A 17,620-nucleotide genomic window follows, 5' to 3' on the forward strand; every position below is an offset into this window, starting at 1 on the left:
CACAACAGAAGAATCACATATGGGATTTTGGCTTCAGTTGATTGCATCATGGACTTAACTCAAGATCTCTTTTCCTGCTACACAAACAATTAGGTGTAGTGGATTGCTTCAACCACAGAAGACTTTCCTCTACACACTTAAATATGCAATACTGTCACAGTAGAGTGGTACATTCAGTGAAGCGATACAAACAGATATGCTCCTGCTCACAAGCTTCTTGTAATGCCATTTCTCTTCCCCACCCATCTTCTATCTGTTTTGTGGCACAGGCTACCAGAGGCAATGTGTTTGATTCTACCAGTTTTCAGGAAGCCTGTACGGCAGTTCTATTTCAGTTGGGCTTTCCTTAGAGATGGATGAATTTTTCTTTGTATAGGAGCTGTGCTGTAGGAGACAAGCTTTTTGTGCAGTTCCTTTGGTTCAGACTGATTGGTGTGTTTGGATTTTATTCTTTACTTTTCACTCCCTGGAAAACTACAGCACTGCAGTATCATAAAAAAATGAGATCACTCATAATCCAGGACACCCACAACTATATGAAACAGCAGACTTTAATTCTCTTTAGCTACATTTGTTGTTCATGTGTTTGTTGTCAACTGTCTACCTTTAAAGCCTCTCTTCAAATTTAGCCTCATCTGCAAAGAACTCCCAGCATCTGCCATAACTTTGTCTATGCTGTGTGCTGTGTTCTCCATTGCTACTTCCCAGACCAATTTATTCCACTCACCCTTCACTTTTATTTCATTAGTTTTATTTACCTGAAGGACCACCTTCACCCATATTTCACCTTCCAACCTGTCAGTTAAGATCCTCTTCTGAAGCTCTGCCATGATCCTGCTGGCAGAGATGAAGGAGAGATGACCAGAGACAGAGCTTTTTCAGTGTTGGCACCTTGCCTTGGGAATGATGCCTTGCCCCTTGAAGCTTGGCCTGGCACCTACTTTACTTTACACACAAGGCTGAAACATTCCCTTTCACCCAAGTTTTTAATTAATAGAGTTTAATCCCATTTAGCTGCTTTATGATCTGCTTCTGGCCTAAGAACGAGAATCTGCTTGGTGTGTGTTTTATGTTGTCTTTATGCCCTGGTTTGTTTTTAATAGTTTTATTTTTGAAAGCTGCCTCAAGCACATTTCTGGAGCTGTGGAATATAAATCTGCCAGTGAAATAAATAAACTGACCACCACAGAGGAAAAGGTTTGCCACTCTGTATGTTCTGCATTATACTTAGTTCAAAATTCACAGTAATGTTTTTAAAAGACATAAAAAAATGTTTCTCACCTGGAGAGCAAATTCCATCAGCATCTAAAATTTCATGGCGCCAAATTGGCTTGTGTGTAGCTGCATCCAGCATGGGTCCCATCACCTTGTCGAATGTCTGATTTGTGTACCGCTTCAGAGTGCACTTAGCATTCTTGTACACAAGACACCTTCCAAAACCTCAGAGAAAGCAAAGATGTTAACTGACATTATTGACAAGATTATCTAAGAACAGCCAAACAGCTGTATAAGCAAATATCACAATTACAATACCAACAACTTTTCAGATTTTAATTAATCATTTATTTTCCCCTAAATTTCAATGCTGCAATCCAACACACATCTACATGCATTTGACCAGGCTGCAGCAATTTGACTATAGCAGGACATTTTTGAAACGGACATGCAACTTGATCAAGTGCATGGAAAGGAAGTGGCTTTTGGCAGATGAAAAGTTGAGCCACAGAAAATTTGTCAGGTTTTAAGGGGCCATAGGACTTTTTTTATTATTTGTATACAAGATTAAAATGTCTACTTTAAAAAAAAAAAAGATAGCTTCAGTAAGATCATGCAATTCCCATTGATTAAAAACTGGGCTCACAGAGAACTACATTTCCAGAAATGCAAAAGTCACTGAACAATAATGGCAGAAACATGACACTCTTTGTCCCAGATTTAACTTTTGGAGGATAATGTTAAAATCCTTAGGATAAAATAGGTAAATGTTAACAAAACTAAGACACTATTAAGTGTGTCTTTCTCTTGTGTATGTGAGTGTGAATCTCAGATGGTTAAAAATTTTAACCAGAGACCAGTAACTAAGCAATAGGGTTGCCAGGTCCAACTCAAAAATAGCTGGGGATTTTGGGGGTGGAGCCAGAAGCAAGGGTTTGACAAGCATGACTGAACTCCGGAGGGAGTTCTGGCCATCATACTTAAAGGGACTGCACACCTTTTAAATGCCTTTCCTCCATTTGGAAATAATAAAGGATAGGGGCATTTTCTTTGGGGGTTCATAGAATCGGACCCCCTGGTCTAACCTTTTTGAAACTTGAGGGGTGTTTTGAGGAGATGAACCAGATGCTATGCTGAAAATTTGGTGCCTCTAGCTCAAAGAACAGCCCCCCCCAATACCCACAAATTCATTCTCCATTATACCCTATGGGAAACAGTCTCCACAGGTTATAATGGCATGCCCAGCAAACATTTTCCCCTCCCCGCTTTCTGATGACCCTGAAGATGGTGGAGGGCCTCCAAGCAGAGGAGTCCCCTGCCCCCAACTGGGGATTAGAATACAATCCGAGAGAGGTCACTATAATGGATAACACAACAAAAAATGCAAGCTACTAAGAAGAGGTCTATATGCGACCTCTTGCCCAGATTGCTCGAAGGTATGGGCTGGGGTGCCACCAGTATGCTGATGACACCCAGCTCTATCTACTTATGGATGGCCGACCGGTCTGCGCCCCAGAGAACCTAGATCAGGCATTACAGGCCGTGGCTGAGTGGCTCAGACTGAGTGGACTGACACTGAATCCTGCGAAGACAGAGGTCCTTTGTTTGGGCCGTCGGGGTCCGGGGGGGGGGGGAAATCCCCCTGCCAGCTTTTGGCGGTGTACCGCTGAGGCCAGCGGACAGGGTCAGAAGCCTGGGGGTGCTACTGGAGCCGTCCCTGAAGATGGAGGCTCAGATAGCGACCACTGCCAAGTCCGCATTTTTTCATCTTAGACGGGCAAGGCAGTTGGCCCCCTTACTGGACCCCGACGACCTAGCAACAGTGATCCATGCTACGGTCACCTCGAGGCTGGATTACTGCAATGCCCTCTACATGGGGCTGCCCCTGTGCCGGACCCAGAAATTGCAGCTGGTGCAGAATGCCGCGGCCCGGCTGTTACTAGGCCTCCCAAGATGGGGGCACATTCGGCTGGGTCTTCGGGCTCTGCACTGGCTCCCAATAACATACCGGGTCTGGTACAAGGTGCTGGTCATTACCTTTAAAGCCCTATATGGCCTGGGACCTGCCTACCTGAGGGACCGTCTCTCCCCACACGTTCCCCAGAGAGTACTGAGGTCTGGGACTCAAAATCTTCTCAACATCCCCGGGCCCAAGGAAGTGCGTCTCAAGACAACTAGAGACAGGGCCTTTTCTACAATGGCCCCTATGTGGTGGAACCAGCTACCGGAAGAGGTGAGGGCCCTGCGGGATCTTACTCAGTTCCGCAGGGCCTGTAAGACGACCCTCTTCCGGTTAGCCTACGCCTGACTGGATAAATGTAGCTTTCTAGATCTCTGTGATTACTGTATAGTTTTAATGCTAAAATTTTTTAAGGTTTTTAGGTTTTTAAATGCTTGATTTTAAATGTAATTACGTTGTTCTGATTTTATTGTTTTATAGTTTGTTGTAAGCCGCCCTGAGCCACTCGTGGGAAGGGCGGGATATAAATCTCGGAATAAATAAATAAATAAAATAAAAATAAAGTATATAGAAATCAGTCCAAATGTCCAAAACATGTATATTCAAGTCCCAAAGTAGTGTGGTGATAAGCCAATCGATTAAGTACTTGTTCCTTTCCAGTCTTCATCAGACCTGGGACCACAAACAAAAGCTTGGAGAAACGTCGACTGCGGGGTGACATGATAGAGGCTTACAAGATAATGCATGGGATGGAGAAAGTAGAGAAAGAAGTACTTTTCTCCCTTTCTCACAATACAAGAACTCGTGGGCATTCGATGAAATTGCTGAGCAGACAGGTTAAAACGGATAAAAGGAAGTACTTCTTCACCCAAAGGGTGATTGACATGTGGAATTCACTGCCACAGGAGGTGGTGGCAGCCACAGGCATGGCCACCTTCAAGAGGGGTTTAGATAAAATATGGAGCAGAGGTCCATCAGTGGCTATTAGCCACAGTGTGTGTGTGTGTGTGTGTGTGTGTATATATATATATATATATATATATATATATATATATATATATATATATAAAATTTTTGCCACTGTGTGACACAGAGTGTTGGACTGGATGGGCCATTAGCCTGATCTAACATGGCTTCTCTTATGTTCTCTTATGTTCTTATGAAAATATTATACAAAAATATCAGAAGGACATTCAGACACCACCAACCCTCTTCCAGTGAAAAAATATACAATACTTACATATTGATTCAATTATATAGATTCTTTACACAATTTTCAAAAAAGAGGGACGCAGAGCGTCTCCAGCAGCAATTTCACATCGGCTACAGCTCAGTATGTGGCTTCTTGCGCACCCAAATGGTGCAACTAACACGTTTAAAAAGGCAAACATCTCATTTACAGATGCCATTACACAAACCTCTTAAACATAAAGTAACATATTTCTAATGCAACATGCTAAAAGACACAAACATCACAAACTATATCACAGCAGATACAACAGTTACTAAAGCAGAATCCCAGGATGAGAAATACTAGATTACAATGGGGATTAGAATTTAGCAGATTGTCTAGCAGAATTTGTAATGTGGTAAGGAAGCATTGGCACATTGTAAGTGATATTGGAGGTTGTGAAATGCCACCACAAATAGGATTGCATCGCACTTATTCCATTAGGGATAAATTGGTAAGATCTAGAGAATACTAATCGGTCAATCATACTCTTAAAGGGCACTTTACTTGTAAAAGGTGTACAATTTGTCATTTATCTATGAATGTCAAAGAGTATTATTTTGCTGAAAAGACTAGACAATGTGTTCTAAATCATTACCCTACATGTGCTACCCGCTGTGTTGTGTATTTGATCATCTGTGGGTGTGGCCTAAGGTATGTTGGCAGCACTGCTGAAGCCCTTAGAGTACGTATTCTGGAACACGGGAGCAGACTTAGGAACCATGTGATTGAAGCTCCTATGGTCAGCCACTTTATGCAAAAGAATAATGACTGTGAAGATTTTTGTTTTTTCACCTTATATAAATATGAACAAACAGACAGAAATGAAGACGTGCACAAGATCCTGCTGCAAAAAGAAGCATACCGGATACACCAGTTGAATTGCATTTCTCCATATGGACTGAATATGACCAATGATTTGACATGCTTTTTATGAATGGTCTTCTTTATAATATCATGAGTGCTGTGCATAATTTGCCTGTGTGATAACATATTTTTGTATAAATTATGGGATTTGACATTCCTTGTATGGAATATTTTGAATGTTGTATCTGCTGTGATATAGTTTGTGGTGTTTGTGTCTTTTAGCATATTGCATTAGAAATATGTTACTTTACCTTTAAGAAGTTTGCATAATGGCAGCTGTAAATGAGATGTTTGCCTTTTTAAACATGTTAGTTGCACCATTTGGGTGCACAAGAAACCACATACTGAGCTGTAGCCGATGTGAAATTGCTGCTGGAGACGCTCTGTGTCCCTCTTTTTTGAAAATTGTGTAAAGAATCTATATAATTGAATCAATATGTAAGTATTGTGTATTTTTTCACTGGAAGAGGGTTGGTGGTGTCTGAATGTCCTTCTGATATTTTTGTATAGTATTTTCTTTTGTTTGTGGTCCCAGGTCTGATGAAGACTGGAAAGAAACAAGTACTTAATCGACTGGCTTGTCACCACACTACTTTGGGACTTGAATATACATGTTTTGGACATTTGGACTGATTTCTATATACTTCTTAGTAAATTGGTCACTAGCTTGCATTTCTTGTTATGTTACCCAACAGGGGACTGGCAACCCTACTAAGCAATGTAACTAGAGTACTGATCACTCTTTGTTTTTAAGAAAACAGAGTTAAAAGTTGATACCTCAGGTTTTTTCAACAGCCATTTACTGGCAGAAGATTTTGGTGAAGCACACCCATACTCCTAAAGACAGTGGGGAGGGAGTTCAGAACAATATCTTTTAATAAACTTTAGATTTTAAACTTAAAGATAGCTGTAAGTTATGTGAAATATATCTCCACCCTTCTTTCAGTTTCACCAAGTCATTCTGGACAGTCTTTGATTTCCCCCTAATGTTACTAGTCTACCAGAAAGAAAACATTCTGCTTTAAATCATGTCTGCCTTTGTTTTAGAAAAAAAGAATAAATTAAGTGTGCAGACATTAATGCCAAAGATACATGTCTAGGAATACTGGTATTGCTGCCTGGCAACTAACTGGAGGGGTATTAAGGATGGGGAAAGTATGCTAGACTGCACCAATACAAGCTATATCGAAGGGGGGGAAACAGTTTTGGTCACACTGAAACTAGTACTCAGGCAGACTGTAATATTACCAATTTCATAGAGTAGCTGGCATTTTAAAAACAACATAAAATTAAAGGCATACCACGCACACAAGCATGACTGAAACGAATACTGGGATAATCACAGACTTTGCAAACACTTTTAAAGAATGCAGCTGTGTCTACAAAGCACTCATCTACCAAAGCTAACTCTCAAAAAACAAGCTAACAAATCAGCTTTATACTTTTTGTTCATTGTGTTTTATCCTCAATTATTAGATTCAAAACAATGTACAACATATGCTTTCTTTTTGCTGAGACTATCAACAGCTCAAATGCCTCAAAATTTCAGCAACAGAACAGCAATAAAAAGTAGGAGATGATCCAATCAAACTCTGGAATCCCATTAATTCTAAAGTGAGAGTTAAGCAGGTGTTCTAATTTCTCCCACTGAAACTAATTGGATATAAAATATTGTGGTTGAATTACTTATTTCTTGCAATTACTTGCAAAGAGGTGTCTCTTTAAGAGGCATCTTTCACAGCAATTGAACATTTTAACATTTTCACAAATTTAAATTTTCTTAAAAATTATCCTTCCCTATTTAAGGTAATGCTGGAATTAATTCAAATTTATTTAATTAATATCATTGGTAGAAATTATGCTACAATGCAAGAAATGCAGTCATCTTCTGTTCACAAAGCATGATCTGCTTCTTACCTCTGTCTAAAGAAGCTTTATTTAAGACAAGAGCATCTTCGATATCATAACCACTGTAACTCATCACAGCAACAGTGGCATTCTGTCCAGCGGGCAGTTTCTCGAAGTCTATCAGCTCTATGGTTTTTGTCTTAACCATTGGTCTTTGTGGATATGCCAAGAGATACATAAGAGTATCTATTCTATTCCTTTGATTGTATCCAATGGTACCTGCAATTTAAAATATAACAGTTCATCAACAAGGTAGCTTCTCTGATGTTTGATACTAGAGCTATATGCAAATACAACCAATACATTTGTTATTTAAAAGCCATCATAGAGTTGGAAGGGACCTCAATGGTCATCTAGTCCAACCAATCAGCAATACTTTCCTTTATGTTTTTGCATAACCATTTCCAAACAAGACACAAGAAAATACAGAGTACTAAATAGACCACCAGCTATCTTTGAAATTACTGCTATTCCTTGTTGACCACTGTCTCAGTATTTTAGCCTCACTAATCAAATGAAAATTCTTAAGGTCTGGGACTTCTTTAAAAAGGAACCACTCGTAAAATTAAAATTTAAGTTGCATATTATTAAACAACATGGTCCATCTCTCAAATGAACCAGTACTCATTCCAGGCCTTGAAACATGTATTTCATAAATAGCCTTGTAACATCAGTTATAAATGCAAAAACTATCTCTATGCAGCCAGCAAGGGCTGAGACATAAGCACACAAAAAGGTAATTAAACAGAATTTTTTGTTTACTGTCAGAACTAGCATGGTATAGTAGTAGGAATGTCAGATTAGGATTTGGAAGACCCAAGCTCTGATCCCTCCTCTCTGTGACCCAAGGGTTCTTGTGAGACACACTGAGCATATTGGAGGAATGGCAGGATTCAAAAAATCTGAGAGCATATTGGAGGAATGGCAGGATTCAAAAAATCTAACTAACTAAATAACAAAAATAAATTTGATGCGGTCAACCATCAGCTACTAGCCAACCGCCTCGCTGACATGGGGATTCAGGGGTCTGCCTTGCAAGGGCTTACTTCTTTCCTCCAAGGCCAGGGACAAAGGGTGGCAACTGTGGAGACACTGTCCCAGAGAAACCCACTTATATGTGGTGTGCCTCAAGGGGCGGTGCTTTCCCCAATGTTGTTTAACTTCTATATGTGCCCCCTTGCCCAGAATGTCTGGAAGTAGGGGCTGGTGTGTCATCAATATGCAGATGTCCCCCAGCTCTATCCTATTGATGGGTGGTCAGGCTAGCTCCGCCCTGGAAAATCTGGATCTGGATTACAACCCATGGCATGGTGGCTCAGGCTGAGTTGATTAAAGTTAAATCTGATGAAGATGGAGGTCCTTTACCTGAGTTGCGGTGGCCTGGGAAGGGAGATCCCTTTGCCAGCTTTTGATGGGGTGCACTGGTACTGGCACCAAAGGTCAAGAGCCTGGGAGTGCTACTGGAACCCTCCTTATCAATGGAGGCCCAAATAGCAGCCACTGTCAAATCTGCCTTTTTCCATCTTTACAAATATGCCAAAAATATTGTGCAAATCACACTCTTAAATAGTTTGTGCAAATTAAATATATTATGAAAAGCATACAAAAGTTATCATAAATTAAGAACATTTTAGCCAAACAAAAGTCTCAAATGTAATATTTCAGGGAGGACCCCTCAAAGTCTCTTAATTTCACAAAGAGATACTAAGACTCAACAACAAAGCTCCAAAGGAGTCTTTTGTTTGGCTAAAATGCTTTTCATAATATATTTAATTTGTACAAACTATTTAAGAGTGTGATTTGCACAATATTTTTGGCATATTTGTATTTTGTATATTGTGCTGCCACTGTCTTTTTCATTCTTTTTTCCATCTTCGGCAGGTGAGGCAGCTGGCCCCCTTCCTTGAGTGCTGTGACTTAGCAACAGGGATCCATGCAACAGTCACCTCAAGAATTGACTACTGTAATGCCCTCTACATGGGGCTGCCCGTGTCTGAGATCCGGAAGCTGCAGCTGGTGCAGAATGCTGCAGCTAGGTTGTTGATGGGGCTCTCTATATACGAGCACATCCAACCAATTCAAGGTGCTGGTACCATATAGGTTCAAAGCCCTATATGGCTTGGGATCTGCTTACCTGCGGGATTGCCTTTCCCTGCATATGCTCCAGTACTGTGTTCAGAGGTCCTAAATCTTTTGTCAGTCCCTGAGCTGAAGGAGGCTAAGCTAAGTTCGACCAGGGCCAGGGCCTTCTCTGTGGCAGCACCAACATTATGGAATACCCTCCCAAATGATATCAGGGCCTTATGGGAGCTTGTCCAGTTCCGTAAGGCCTGTAAAACAACATTGTTCAAACATGCTTTCAAGAACTAAGGAGAGAAAGCTGCCAACTGCCTAGAAGCCGGCTATAATTATATTACTATCATCGCACTTTTGTGAGACATCGACCTAGGCCGTTAGCATATTCGGAAATTATGAGAAACCATGAAAAACTATGGGACGCCATCTATTTATCTTATACATTATGTATCAGCAGACATACCACCAAAGATGTTAATTTTATATATTATTGTTTTAATAATTGTTTAATGCTTTATTTTAATACTGTTTCTTAACAAATTATTGTCTTTTACGATGCTATTGCTGTTAGCTGCCCTGAGCCTGTTTGCAGGGCAGGTGGGATAAAAATAGAAATAAATCAATAAATAATGTTAGAAACTGTGGACTTTTCTTAACCTTGGATTTTGCAGTCATTGAAAGAAGATATATATATATATATTTGATAGTTCTTAGCACATACATCAAAGTTGGCATCTCACTTTCCTTGACAGCTGCCTCCCAAAGTGGCTCACGCTAATCAAGAGGCGCAGGCCCTGTCCTCAGGTCTACAAACTAGACAAAATCAGAAACAGTGAGCCTTTGTACCTAGCTGGAGCCAGGCTGATCTTCCCAAGCTAACATTCTTGCTTTGTTGGATGCAATGCAGCCATCCTGGAGCCCTTAGTCCTCTGGCTGATAAGGGGCCAGAGTGCTCTTCCTTTAACACCTAGCAGTCCAAGGGTTATTAGAAGTTAAAGGGGGAGGGGAATTGTAACTTTGTGGGGGGAACCAAAAGAAATTAAATCTAATGAGCGATTCCCTGTAATTTTCAGAATTCTATCACCCTGCATAGTCCTTCCCTGATATTGAAATTACAAATAAAGAATGACTGGATTATGATCTCAAAATAGATGCATGCTTTGAGGTAGTAAAGGAAAGGTGAGCATCCTTTAGGATACCTTTCTTCAGGATATCCAACTTTATAGGTCATTCTATCAATCCTTTTTGATTCAGTTCTGTGGCAAAGATCCAACATTCCTGCAAATCAAAGCACTTCCATATGTACCCTAGGGGCTCTCCTCAGTGCTGTTTCTAATACAGCAATGAATACAATATGACAGGATTCTCTTGAAGAAACTATGAGTTTAGAAGCAGCTTGTCCATCAGCACGAGGTCTATGGTTGTAAGGAAATGTACAGAAGTTACAGAGGCAATAGCACACAATACTACGGGTGCCGAAGAATGCCCAAGGGCATTATATTACATTTTTAAAGCCAAGCAGGTCACTTGGCAGCCCCATTTAAATTGTAATCTGTAGCCCCCTGAACTCCCTCAATGAGAAAGCATGAAATAAAATTTTTACAATACACCCAACGGAACTAAACAATATGACTTGCACTTCAAAATCATTACAGTACATAAGAACAAAAGAGAAGCCATGTTGGATCAGGCCAATGGCCCATCCAGTCCAACACTCTATGTCACAAAGGGGCAAAAGAAAATCAGGTGCTATCAGGAGGTCCATAATTGGGGCCAGGACACTAGAAGCCCTCCCACGGCGGCCTCGCCAAGCACCAAGAATACAGAGCATCACTAGCCCCAGACAGAGTTTTCCATCAATACGCTGTAACTAATAGCCACTGATGGACCTCTCCGCGGCCATATGTTTATCCAATCCTCTCTTGAAGCTGTCTATGCTTGTAGCTGCCACCACCTCCTGTGGCAGTGAATTCCATGTGTTAATCACCCTTTGCGTGAAGTACTTCCTTTTATCCATTCTAACCCGACTGCTCAGCAATTTCATTGAATATCCACAAGTTCTCGTATTGTGAGAAAGGGAGAAAAGGACTTATTTCTCTACCTTCTCTATCCCATGTATAATCTTGTAAGCCTCTATCATGTCAGATGAAAATACTCAACAAATACCTATAATATCCTTTCAGATATTTCTACAATCCCACTAGTCACTTTCCAAAAAGCAATCTTTGACACTTTAACTCACTGGATGCACCGGTTTATTGGAAGGCACACCCATTGTCTCCCCCAGCTTGCTAAGTTGAAGGCTGACATTACTGTGGCAGTGCAGGTATTCAAATGACCAGAAGGGGGTAATGTTAAGCAACGGGCCCTTTCTTCTCAGTAGGGAGCTAAAATGCTATCTCAATAATCCCAAACTCTTGACAGCCCGGGAAGTGACTAAACGGACTTGAACATGGATCTCCTGCAGGACAATGCAAAAACAGTTAGCGACAGCAGGGGACAGGCAAAGCAGACTACAGAGAAGGCTGAACTCCCCCACCCCCAAGAGGACAAAGCTACAGTAGCTATATCTGGTGCAACCAGTCATCATGCGGACAGATTCAAAGAAGCCAATTCATAAGACTCGCACGGCTTTTATGACAGGGAAGTATTCCTGAGGTTCTCGATGAGCACCAAATCCACAAGGATATGAGGGATCTTTCCTACAAGTAGAATTGCAGTGGCTATTTTAAAAGCAGTTCTTCAGTCTTTGATTAAAAAAAAAAAAAGATTCAGCACAAAAAGCAGAAATCCCCATGTGTACAATGCAAAAGATGGCAATGTAATGCCAACTTCTAAAGTGCACTTCTACTTCCCCTGCTCATTCTTCAGAATTAGGAGCTTTGTAGTAGCACACAGAAACAAAGTCGTTTTAAAAATTATTACTTAACAATATTCAGCAGCTTTTGTGTTCCCAGCGTCAGCAGTAACGTCAGAGAATTGTATCCAAGGAGCTAAATGTGCAAGACCCGGGGTCAAAGCAGCTGAATACACCAACCTCAGAAAACACAGACAATGAATTGCAAATGACACTGAAAACAAAATGAGAAAAAAAGACCTTCACACAGAAAACTACAAAAGAACTCTACAGATACTGAATTGGCTTTCTGTACACACTGATCCTGCTTAACTGTGTGTGGTAACTAACCAAACCTTCTGCGGCTAATAGTCCTAAAATAGAGTCTCGGGGGAGGGGGGAATATACATACACACATACACACACACTACATAACCTTTTGTTTTTTTAAATACAACAATGAACAGCGAAAGTTGTGTTATTCAAATTAATTAGCACTTATGAAAGGATGTTGCCATAGGGAAGAGGAAATTTTTCATGGGTCCCTATCCAGGGGCAAAAGAAACTTAAAATAAATGGATATCTGATTTCCAACAATGTCACTGCCTTTCCACAGGAAATATTTTTTAACTTAATTCACTGACATTTTTTCTTAAATCACTGAAAGTAAATTAGAAACAGGCAGAACTCCAGTCTCTGGGTGCAAGTGAACCAGAAGAAACTGCTGATGAATCCTGCAGACTGCCTTATATTTAGGGCTAAAATAACTAATGGGGAGGGGAAGGAAAGAGAACTAACTGCCATTTTTTAAAATTGACTGTAAACCAACAAATGCACTTTTATAAATTCCTGAAGTTGCTAAATTAGCTTCCTGAAGAGCATGATGTATTTTTACTTTAAAGCAACCTGCTCAGATTGCACCAGCAACTGATCCAGAAGTTAATAGACATGCAGTACATACAGTGGACTGCCCTATTCATTTTTCAATATACGTAAGAGTTCCATGAGTGCAAGGCCAAAGCAGTAGACATTTGCACATAACATTCCCTGCCCGTGTTAAAGGGGGGGGGGTGGAACCCTGGACAAATTTCTTTCACAGAGTGTCACAGTTTATTCATATGGAAGTAAATTTTTCTTTGTTGATGTTTTCAGGATTTTAATGCTGGTTTTAATTTAAATTATTGTTTTTCTTTTGTTGTAAGCCACCTTGAGCCCTGCTTACAGGGAAGGGCGGCCAATAAGTCCAACCTAATAAATTATAAATAAATAAAATGTTATTAAGTGCATGCAGTATATAGCACCACAAGCTGTCGTATTCTTCCACTGAAACTCTGATTTTGTTGTAAATGTAGGACACTAACTTTCCTGCGATAATAATATGTATCAATGAAAATTTTGCCAAACAAGAAAAAGATTGCACAAAGTGGAATAGGGTTCTAAAATGACATTTAGCATAGCATAATTGAAGATTGTTGCTATTAATCTCTCTCTTGAAACTGGATATTATGCACATTTGCTCATGAGTAAGAACCACTGAATTCAATTTGACTTACTTCCTAATAAGTGTCCTTAGCATTAGCCATAATTCTATTTGCTACTCCATTAAGAACGCACTAATCATTTATCAGTAGCAGTATTTCAAGAGAGAGGATCTAACTAGATTTCCTTACCAACCCCTCTACCCTCCTAGATCCTGTCGTCAGAGAACGTGTAATTAATACTGGGGGAAAATGGAGCACATTAACTATTCACAGGAAATCTCATCTTCATGCGTAAACAGTCTCCCCCTCTCTCTCATTCCCTGGACCTCTACAGCATGTGATGACATAAAAATCTGCCACTAGGTCTCTAAAGTCCTGAAAACAAATCAAGTAGAGTGACTATCATATAAGAGAGGGTGGATTTCACTTTTTCACATCTGATAATTTGTTTCAAAGTTACGTGTGCAATTCAAGCAGAACTTTGTATTTCAAAATGAAAAAGTAAAGTTAATTATTTGTGATACATGACTCAAACTAATGTAGTAATTACATGGTCTGCACATGACATGACACCACCCGGATCCAAAGCAAGTAACATCTTACCCATGGCTTGCTTCCCCATAGCACACTGGTAGGTGTTTCTTGGGGACTGGTTATGGTGAGGATATGGAATCAAGCCAGCACAGACGCCAAGAAGGGTGAAAGGTTCAATCTCCAAATGTGTTGTTGCTCTTCAAAGAAAAAAAAAAGACTGTCACAAGCTCAATAGAATAGCTGTAGGTAATTAGTTGCCAAAGCTCACAAAACTGAGTGTTTACAAAGTACAGGGATCAAACACTGATTTAATGACTGTCAGTAATAAGGCAGGGAAAGAGAAGCCATGCAGGTAAAGAGTGAAGAAGAGGCAGTTCAAAAAAACATGCATTAAAAATTGCATGGAAAGGTCATCTCTGTTATGAGAGACCTGATTTTGGTGTAGCCTTACAGGCTGGGATCACCAACATGTGTAAAAATTTCCCTATACCCACAAGGGGCTCCTCATTTATTTCAGGGGCAGGGGCAGACAGCTCCACAAAATGCAAAAAGATGTGCCTATTACTTCATTGAAGTCAATGGGGAAGTACACTTGTTCTTCAGCTCTGTGAACATTCCTATATGTGGGCAAAACTACACACTTCCATTAGCTACATCAGTGGAAGGACAAGACCATAAAAATGAACGTGGAAGTGGCAAAATTCATAGGTGCAATAATCAAGTACAAGAGAAATAATACTAAGTTCTTTTAAAATAATTTTTGATTCTAACTTCTGCTTGCAGTAGCCATATAGATAGATAGACAGACAGACAGGCATACAAAATCATACCAGCAGATGAAGCTGCCTTATACCTAAATCAGATCATTGGCCCATCAGAGTCAGTACTGTCTGCACTGATTGGCAGTGGGCTTCAAGCAGTGAGCTTTCACATCACCTACTACTACTTAATCCTGTTAATTGGAGACACTGGAGATTGAACCTGGGATCTTCTGCATGCTTTACCACTGAGCCACAGGTCCTTCCCACAATTGTCTTTGAAGATCATCTTTAATAAATGTTTTTACTGTTCTGAAGATATGTATGTCCACGTCATTTCTCATTTTTCTTTACACTTGCAAACTACTTCTTAAGATCACCAAATTTCATACTCAACGCAGGACACTTACTTAGTGATTGTATGTTCATACAGAGCAATGTTGCAATCATTTTCCTCATTCACATCCAAATATTCAACCAGACTCTCATGCAAAAAGTCTTCAAAATTCCTACAAAAAGAATATTTCAAAATAATCTTGCACAATTTATTTATTTATGTCCTGCTTTTCTCACCAATGAGAACCCAATGCACCTCACAACATCACTCTCCCGTCCTCTCCTGTACCCTCACAACAACAACCATGTGAGGAGGGTCAGGCTGAGAACAAGACCACATGTCCCAAGGTCACTCAGAGAGAGGTTTCAAACCTGGTTCTCCTAGTTCAACATGTTAAGCATTACACCATGCTGACTGCATTGATTCCAAATAATTAAGCTGAAATGATGTTCAAAAGTATTAAGACAGGTGATAGCCAGTGTTCCCTCTAAGCTGTTAGTGTGAGCTAGCTCACAGTTGTTTAGCCTCCAGCTCACACATTTTTGTCTTAGCTCAGGAAAAATGGCCCCAGAGCACACTAATTTATGCAGTAGCCAAATCACTTCCTCACAGCTTTAATACCAGTAGCTCATGAAGTAGAATTTTTAGAAGCACAAGACTCCATAGCTTAGAGGGAGTGTTGGTGATAACTGTAAAAATTAAAACTGCACAAGTATGTATGGGAACTAAGTTATTCTGAAAGGCAAACTCCTGAATGAATGATCTGTCCTTCATAGGAGGTTGGACTAATGGCTCCTTTCTGTCTGCTTAGTCAAAAGGGAACCACTGGATCCAATACAGAGTTTCCTCTGAGTTTCTTTTCCTTCGTTGTCAGTGGAAAGGCTGGACAATTGAGTGGGCAAGCAAATGAGCTTCGGAATTTAAGACCTGAGTCTCAAGAAAGAGTATTCTCAGATCCTTTATAGAGTCTCAGGAGTCCACAAGGGAGGATGTTTGGCAGGTCTGGTAAGGCTGGCAATATAACAACCACACTGCAGTGAAGTGTGAAATGGGGCACTGGAGGCGAGAAAACAGGTGCTTGCACCCGGTAAAAGTTGCACAGAAAAGGGAATTTCAGCCAGTGCAGATTTTTTACTGCATAGTAGGATATGCCTCTTCTCTTGAGTCCTTTCCTCCTCCACATTTGGGCATCCTGCTGTAATTCCAGCATGCAATATGTAGAGTAGAATGAACTTCTGGTCACTTGGAGACACCTGACACACATGACATTTTTAGAAATGTTGCAGAAAGAGAAAAGTTTTCAAAAAGAAATATAATGGTGTAATTCCAACCCAGTGCATTAGCACAGGTACATATGCTAGAGAGCTGGGATTGGCTGCAACCCACCTTATATACCCAATATGTGCTGCAAATATGCAGTACTCCTGACCAATGTGCATCTGCCATTTAACTTCCAAAATGGCCCTTAGACTCAACAAGCATACTACACGCAATATGTTCAGAAGAGATAGTCTTTGTTACTGTAGGATGATTACCTGCACAATCTTCCTCCATCAGAGGAGATATAGACACATCTGTCTGAAAGATTTATGGAGACTGAAACAAATTCATTGATATATCCAGCTCTGTGCATCAGCTGAAATGTGTTGACCAGTTTCTGGGGATCCCAAATGACGCCAAGAATGTTGCCTGTTCAAGAAGACTATCTCTATTGTGTGTAGTTTTGTAAACTACAGGCTGGATCCTGCCTTGGAAGGCACTGACAGGCATGTATTCTTCCCATATTCCCCTCCCCCACCACAGTCCTTGCTGACACTGGGAAACACTATTCTTGGTGTTGTGGAACCCACAAGGGATGTGCTGTTTAATCTATTAATCCATCCTGTCTCTCTCCTCCTTCCTGCCTTCAGAAAACTGGTATGCCATGAAGAAAGTTAAGCTAAAACTTTTCTCCCCAAACATGTGGGGTAGCATTTGATGATATAATCCTGACACTATCACAAGAAGGTTGTCCTCAAGAACAACAAAACCAACAAAACTGGCATTGTGCTCTGGTACGCAAGTGTGTAAATGGAATAGATTAACCTCATTTCTAATCATGACACAACTTCTACTTTATCCTGCTTTCTACATGGCTAGAAAATAAGTCAGCATGATGAATCCTGCCAAGTTACTTACCTGTAACCCTGTGCAAGTTCTTCCATATGCTTGTCTGTAACAGCGGGTTTTTGCTTCTTCACAATAATATAGGGTCTAGATCAAGGGAAAGAAATAAAACTAACTAATGTATAGTGAGCTTATTTAAACATCATAGTACAGAAGGAAAACAAAAAAGTTGAGGCTTTCTACATTGCTGTAGTCAGCAGCATACAAAAGTTGAACATCGAGTTAAGCTCACCACTAAAAATTCATGCTGG

General features: G+C 40.4%; 1 protein-coding gene across 1 annotated transcript in view; it reads right to left on the reverse strand.

The window, feature by feature from the left end:
- Positions 1–17,620, reverse strand: part of POLR3B (RNA polymerase III subunit B) — a 92,790-nt gene that overhangs the window by 37,863 nt on the left and 37,307 nt on the right. Inside the window, exons 17-21 of the mRNA XM_060245573.1 lie at positions 17,382–17,456; positions 15,277–15,375; positions 14,178–14,305; positions 7,191–7,400; positions 1,282–1,440 (exon numbers count right to left, since the gene is read on the reverse strand). Coding sequence (XP_060101556.1) covers positions 1,282–1,440; positions 7,191–7,400; positions 14,178–14,305; positions 15,277–15,375; positions 17,382–17,456 — 671 coding nt within the window. The remainder of the gene's footprint in view (positions 1–1,281; positions 1,441–7,190; positions 7,401–14,177; positions 14,306–15,276; positions 15,376–17,381; positions 17,457–17,620) is intronic.

The sequence above is a fragment of the Heteronotia binoei genome, chromosome 8, assembly GCF_032191835.1.
Source record: "Heteronotia binoei isolate CCM8104 ecotype False Entrance Well chromosome 8, APGP_CSIRO_Hbin_v1, whole genome shotgun sequence".
Taxonomy (NCBI): domain Eukaryota; kingdom Metazoa; phylum Chordata; class Lepidosauria; order Squamata; family Gekkonidae; genus Heteronotia; species Heteronotia binoei.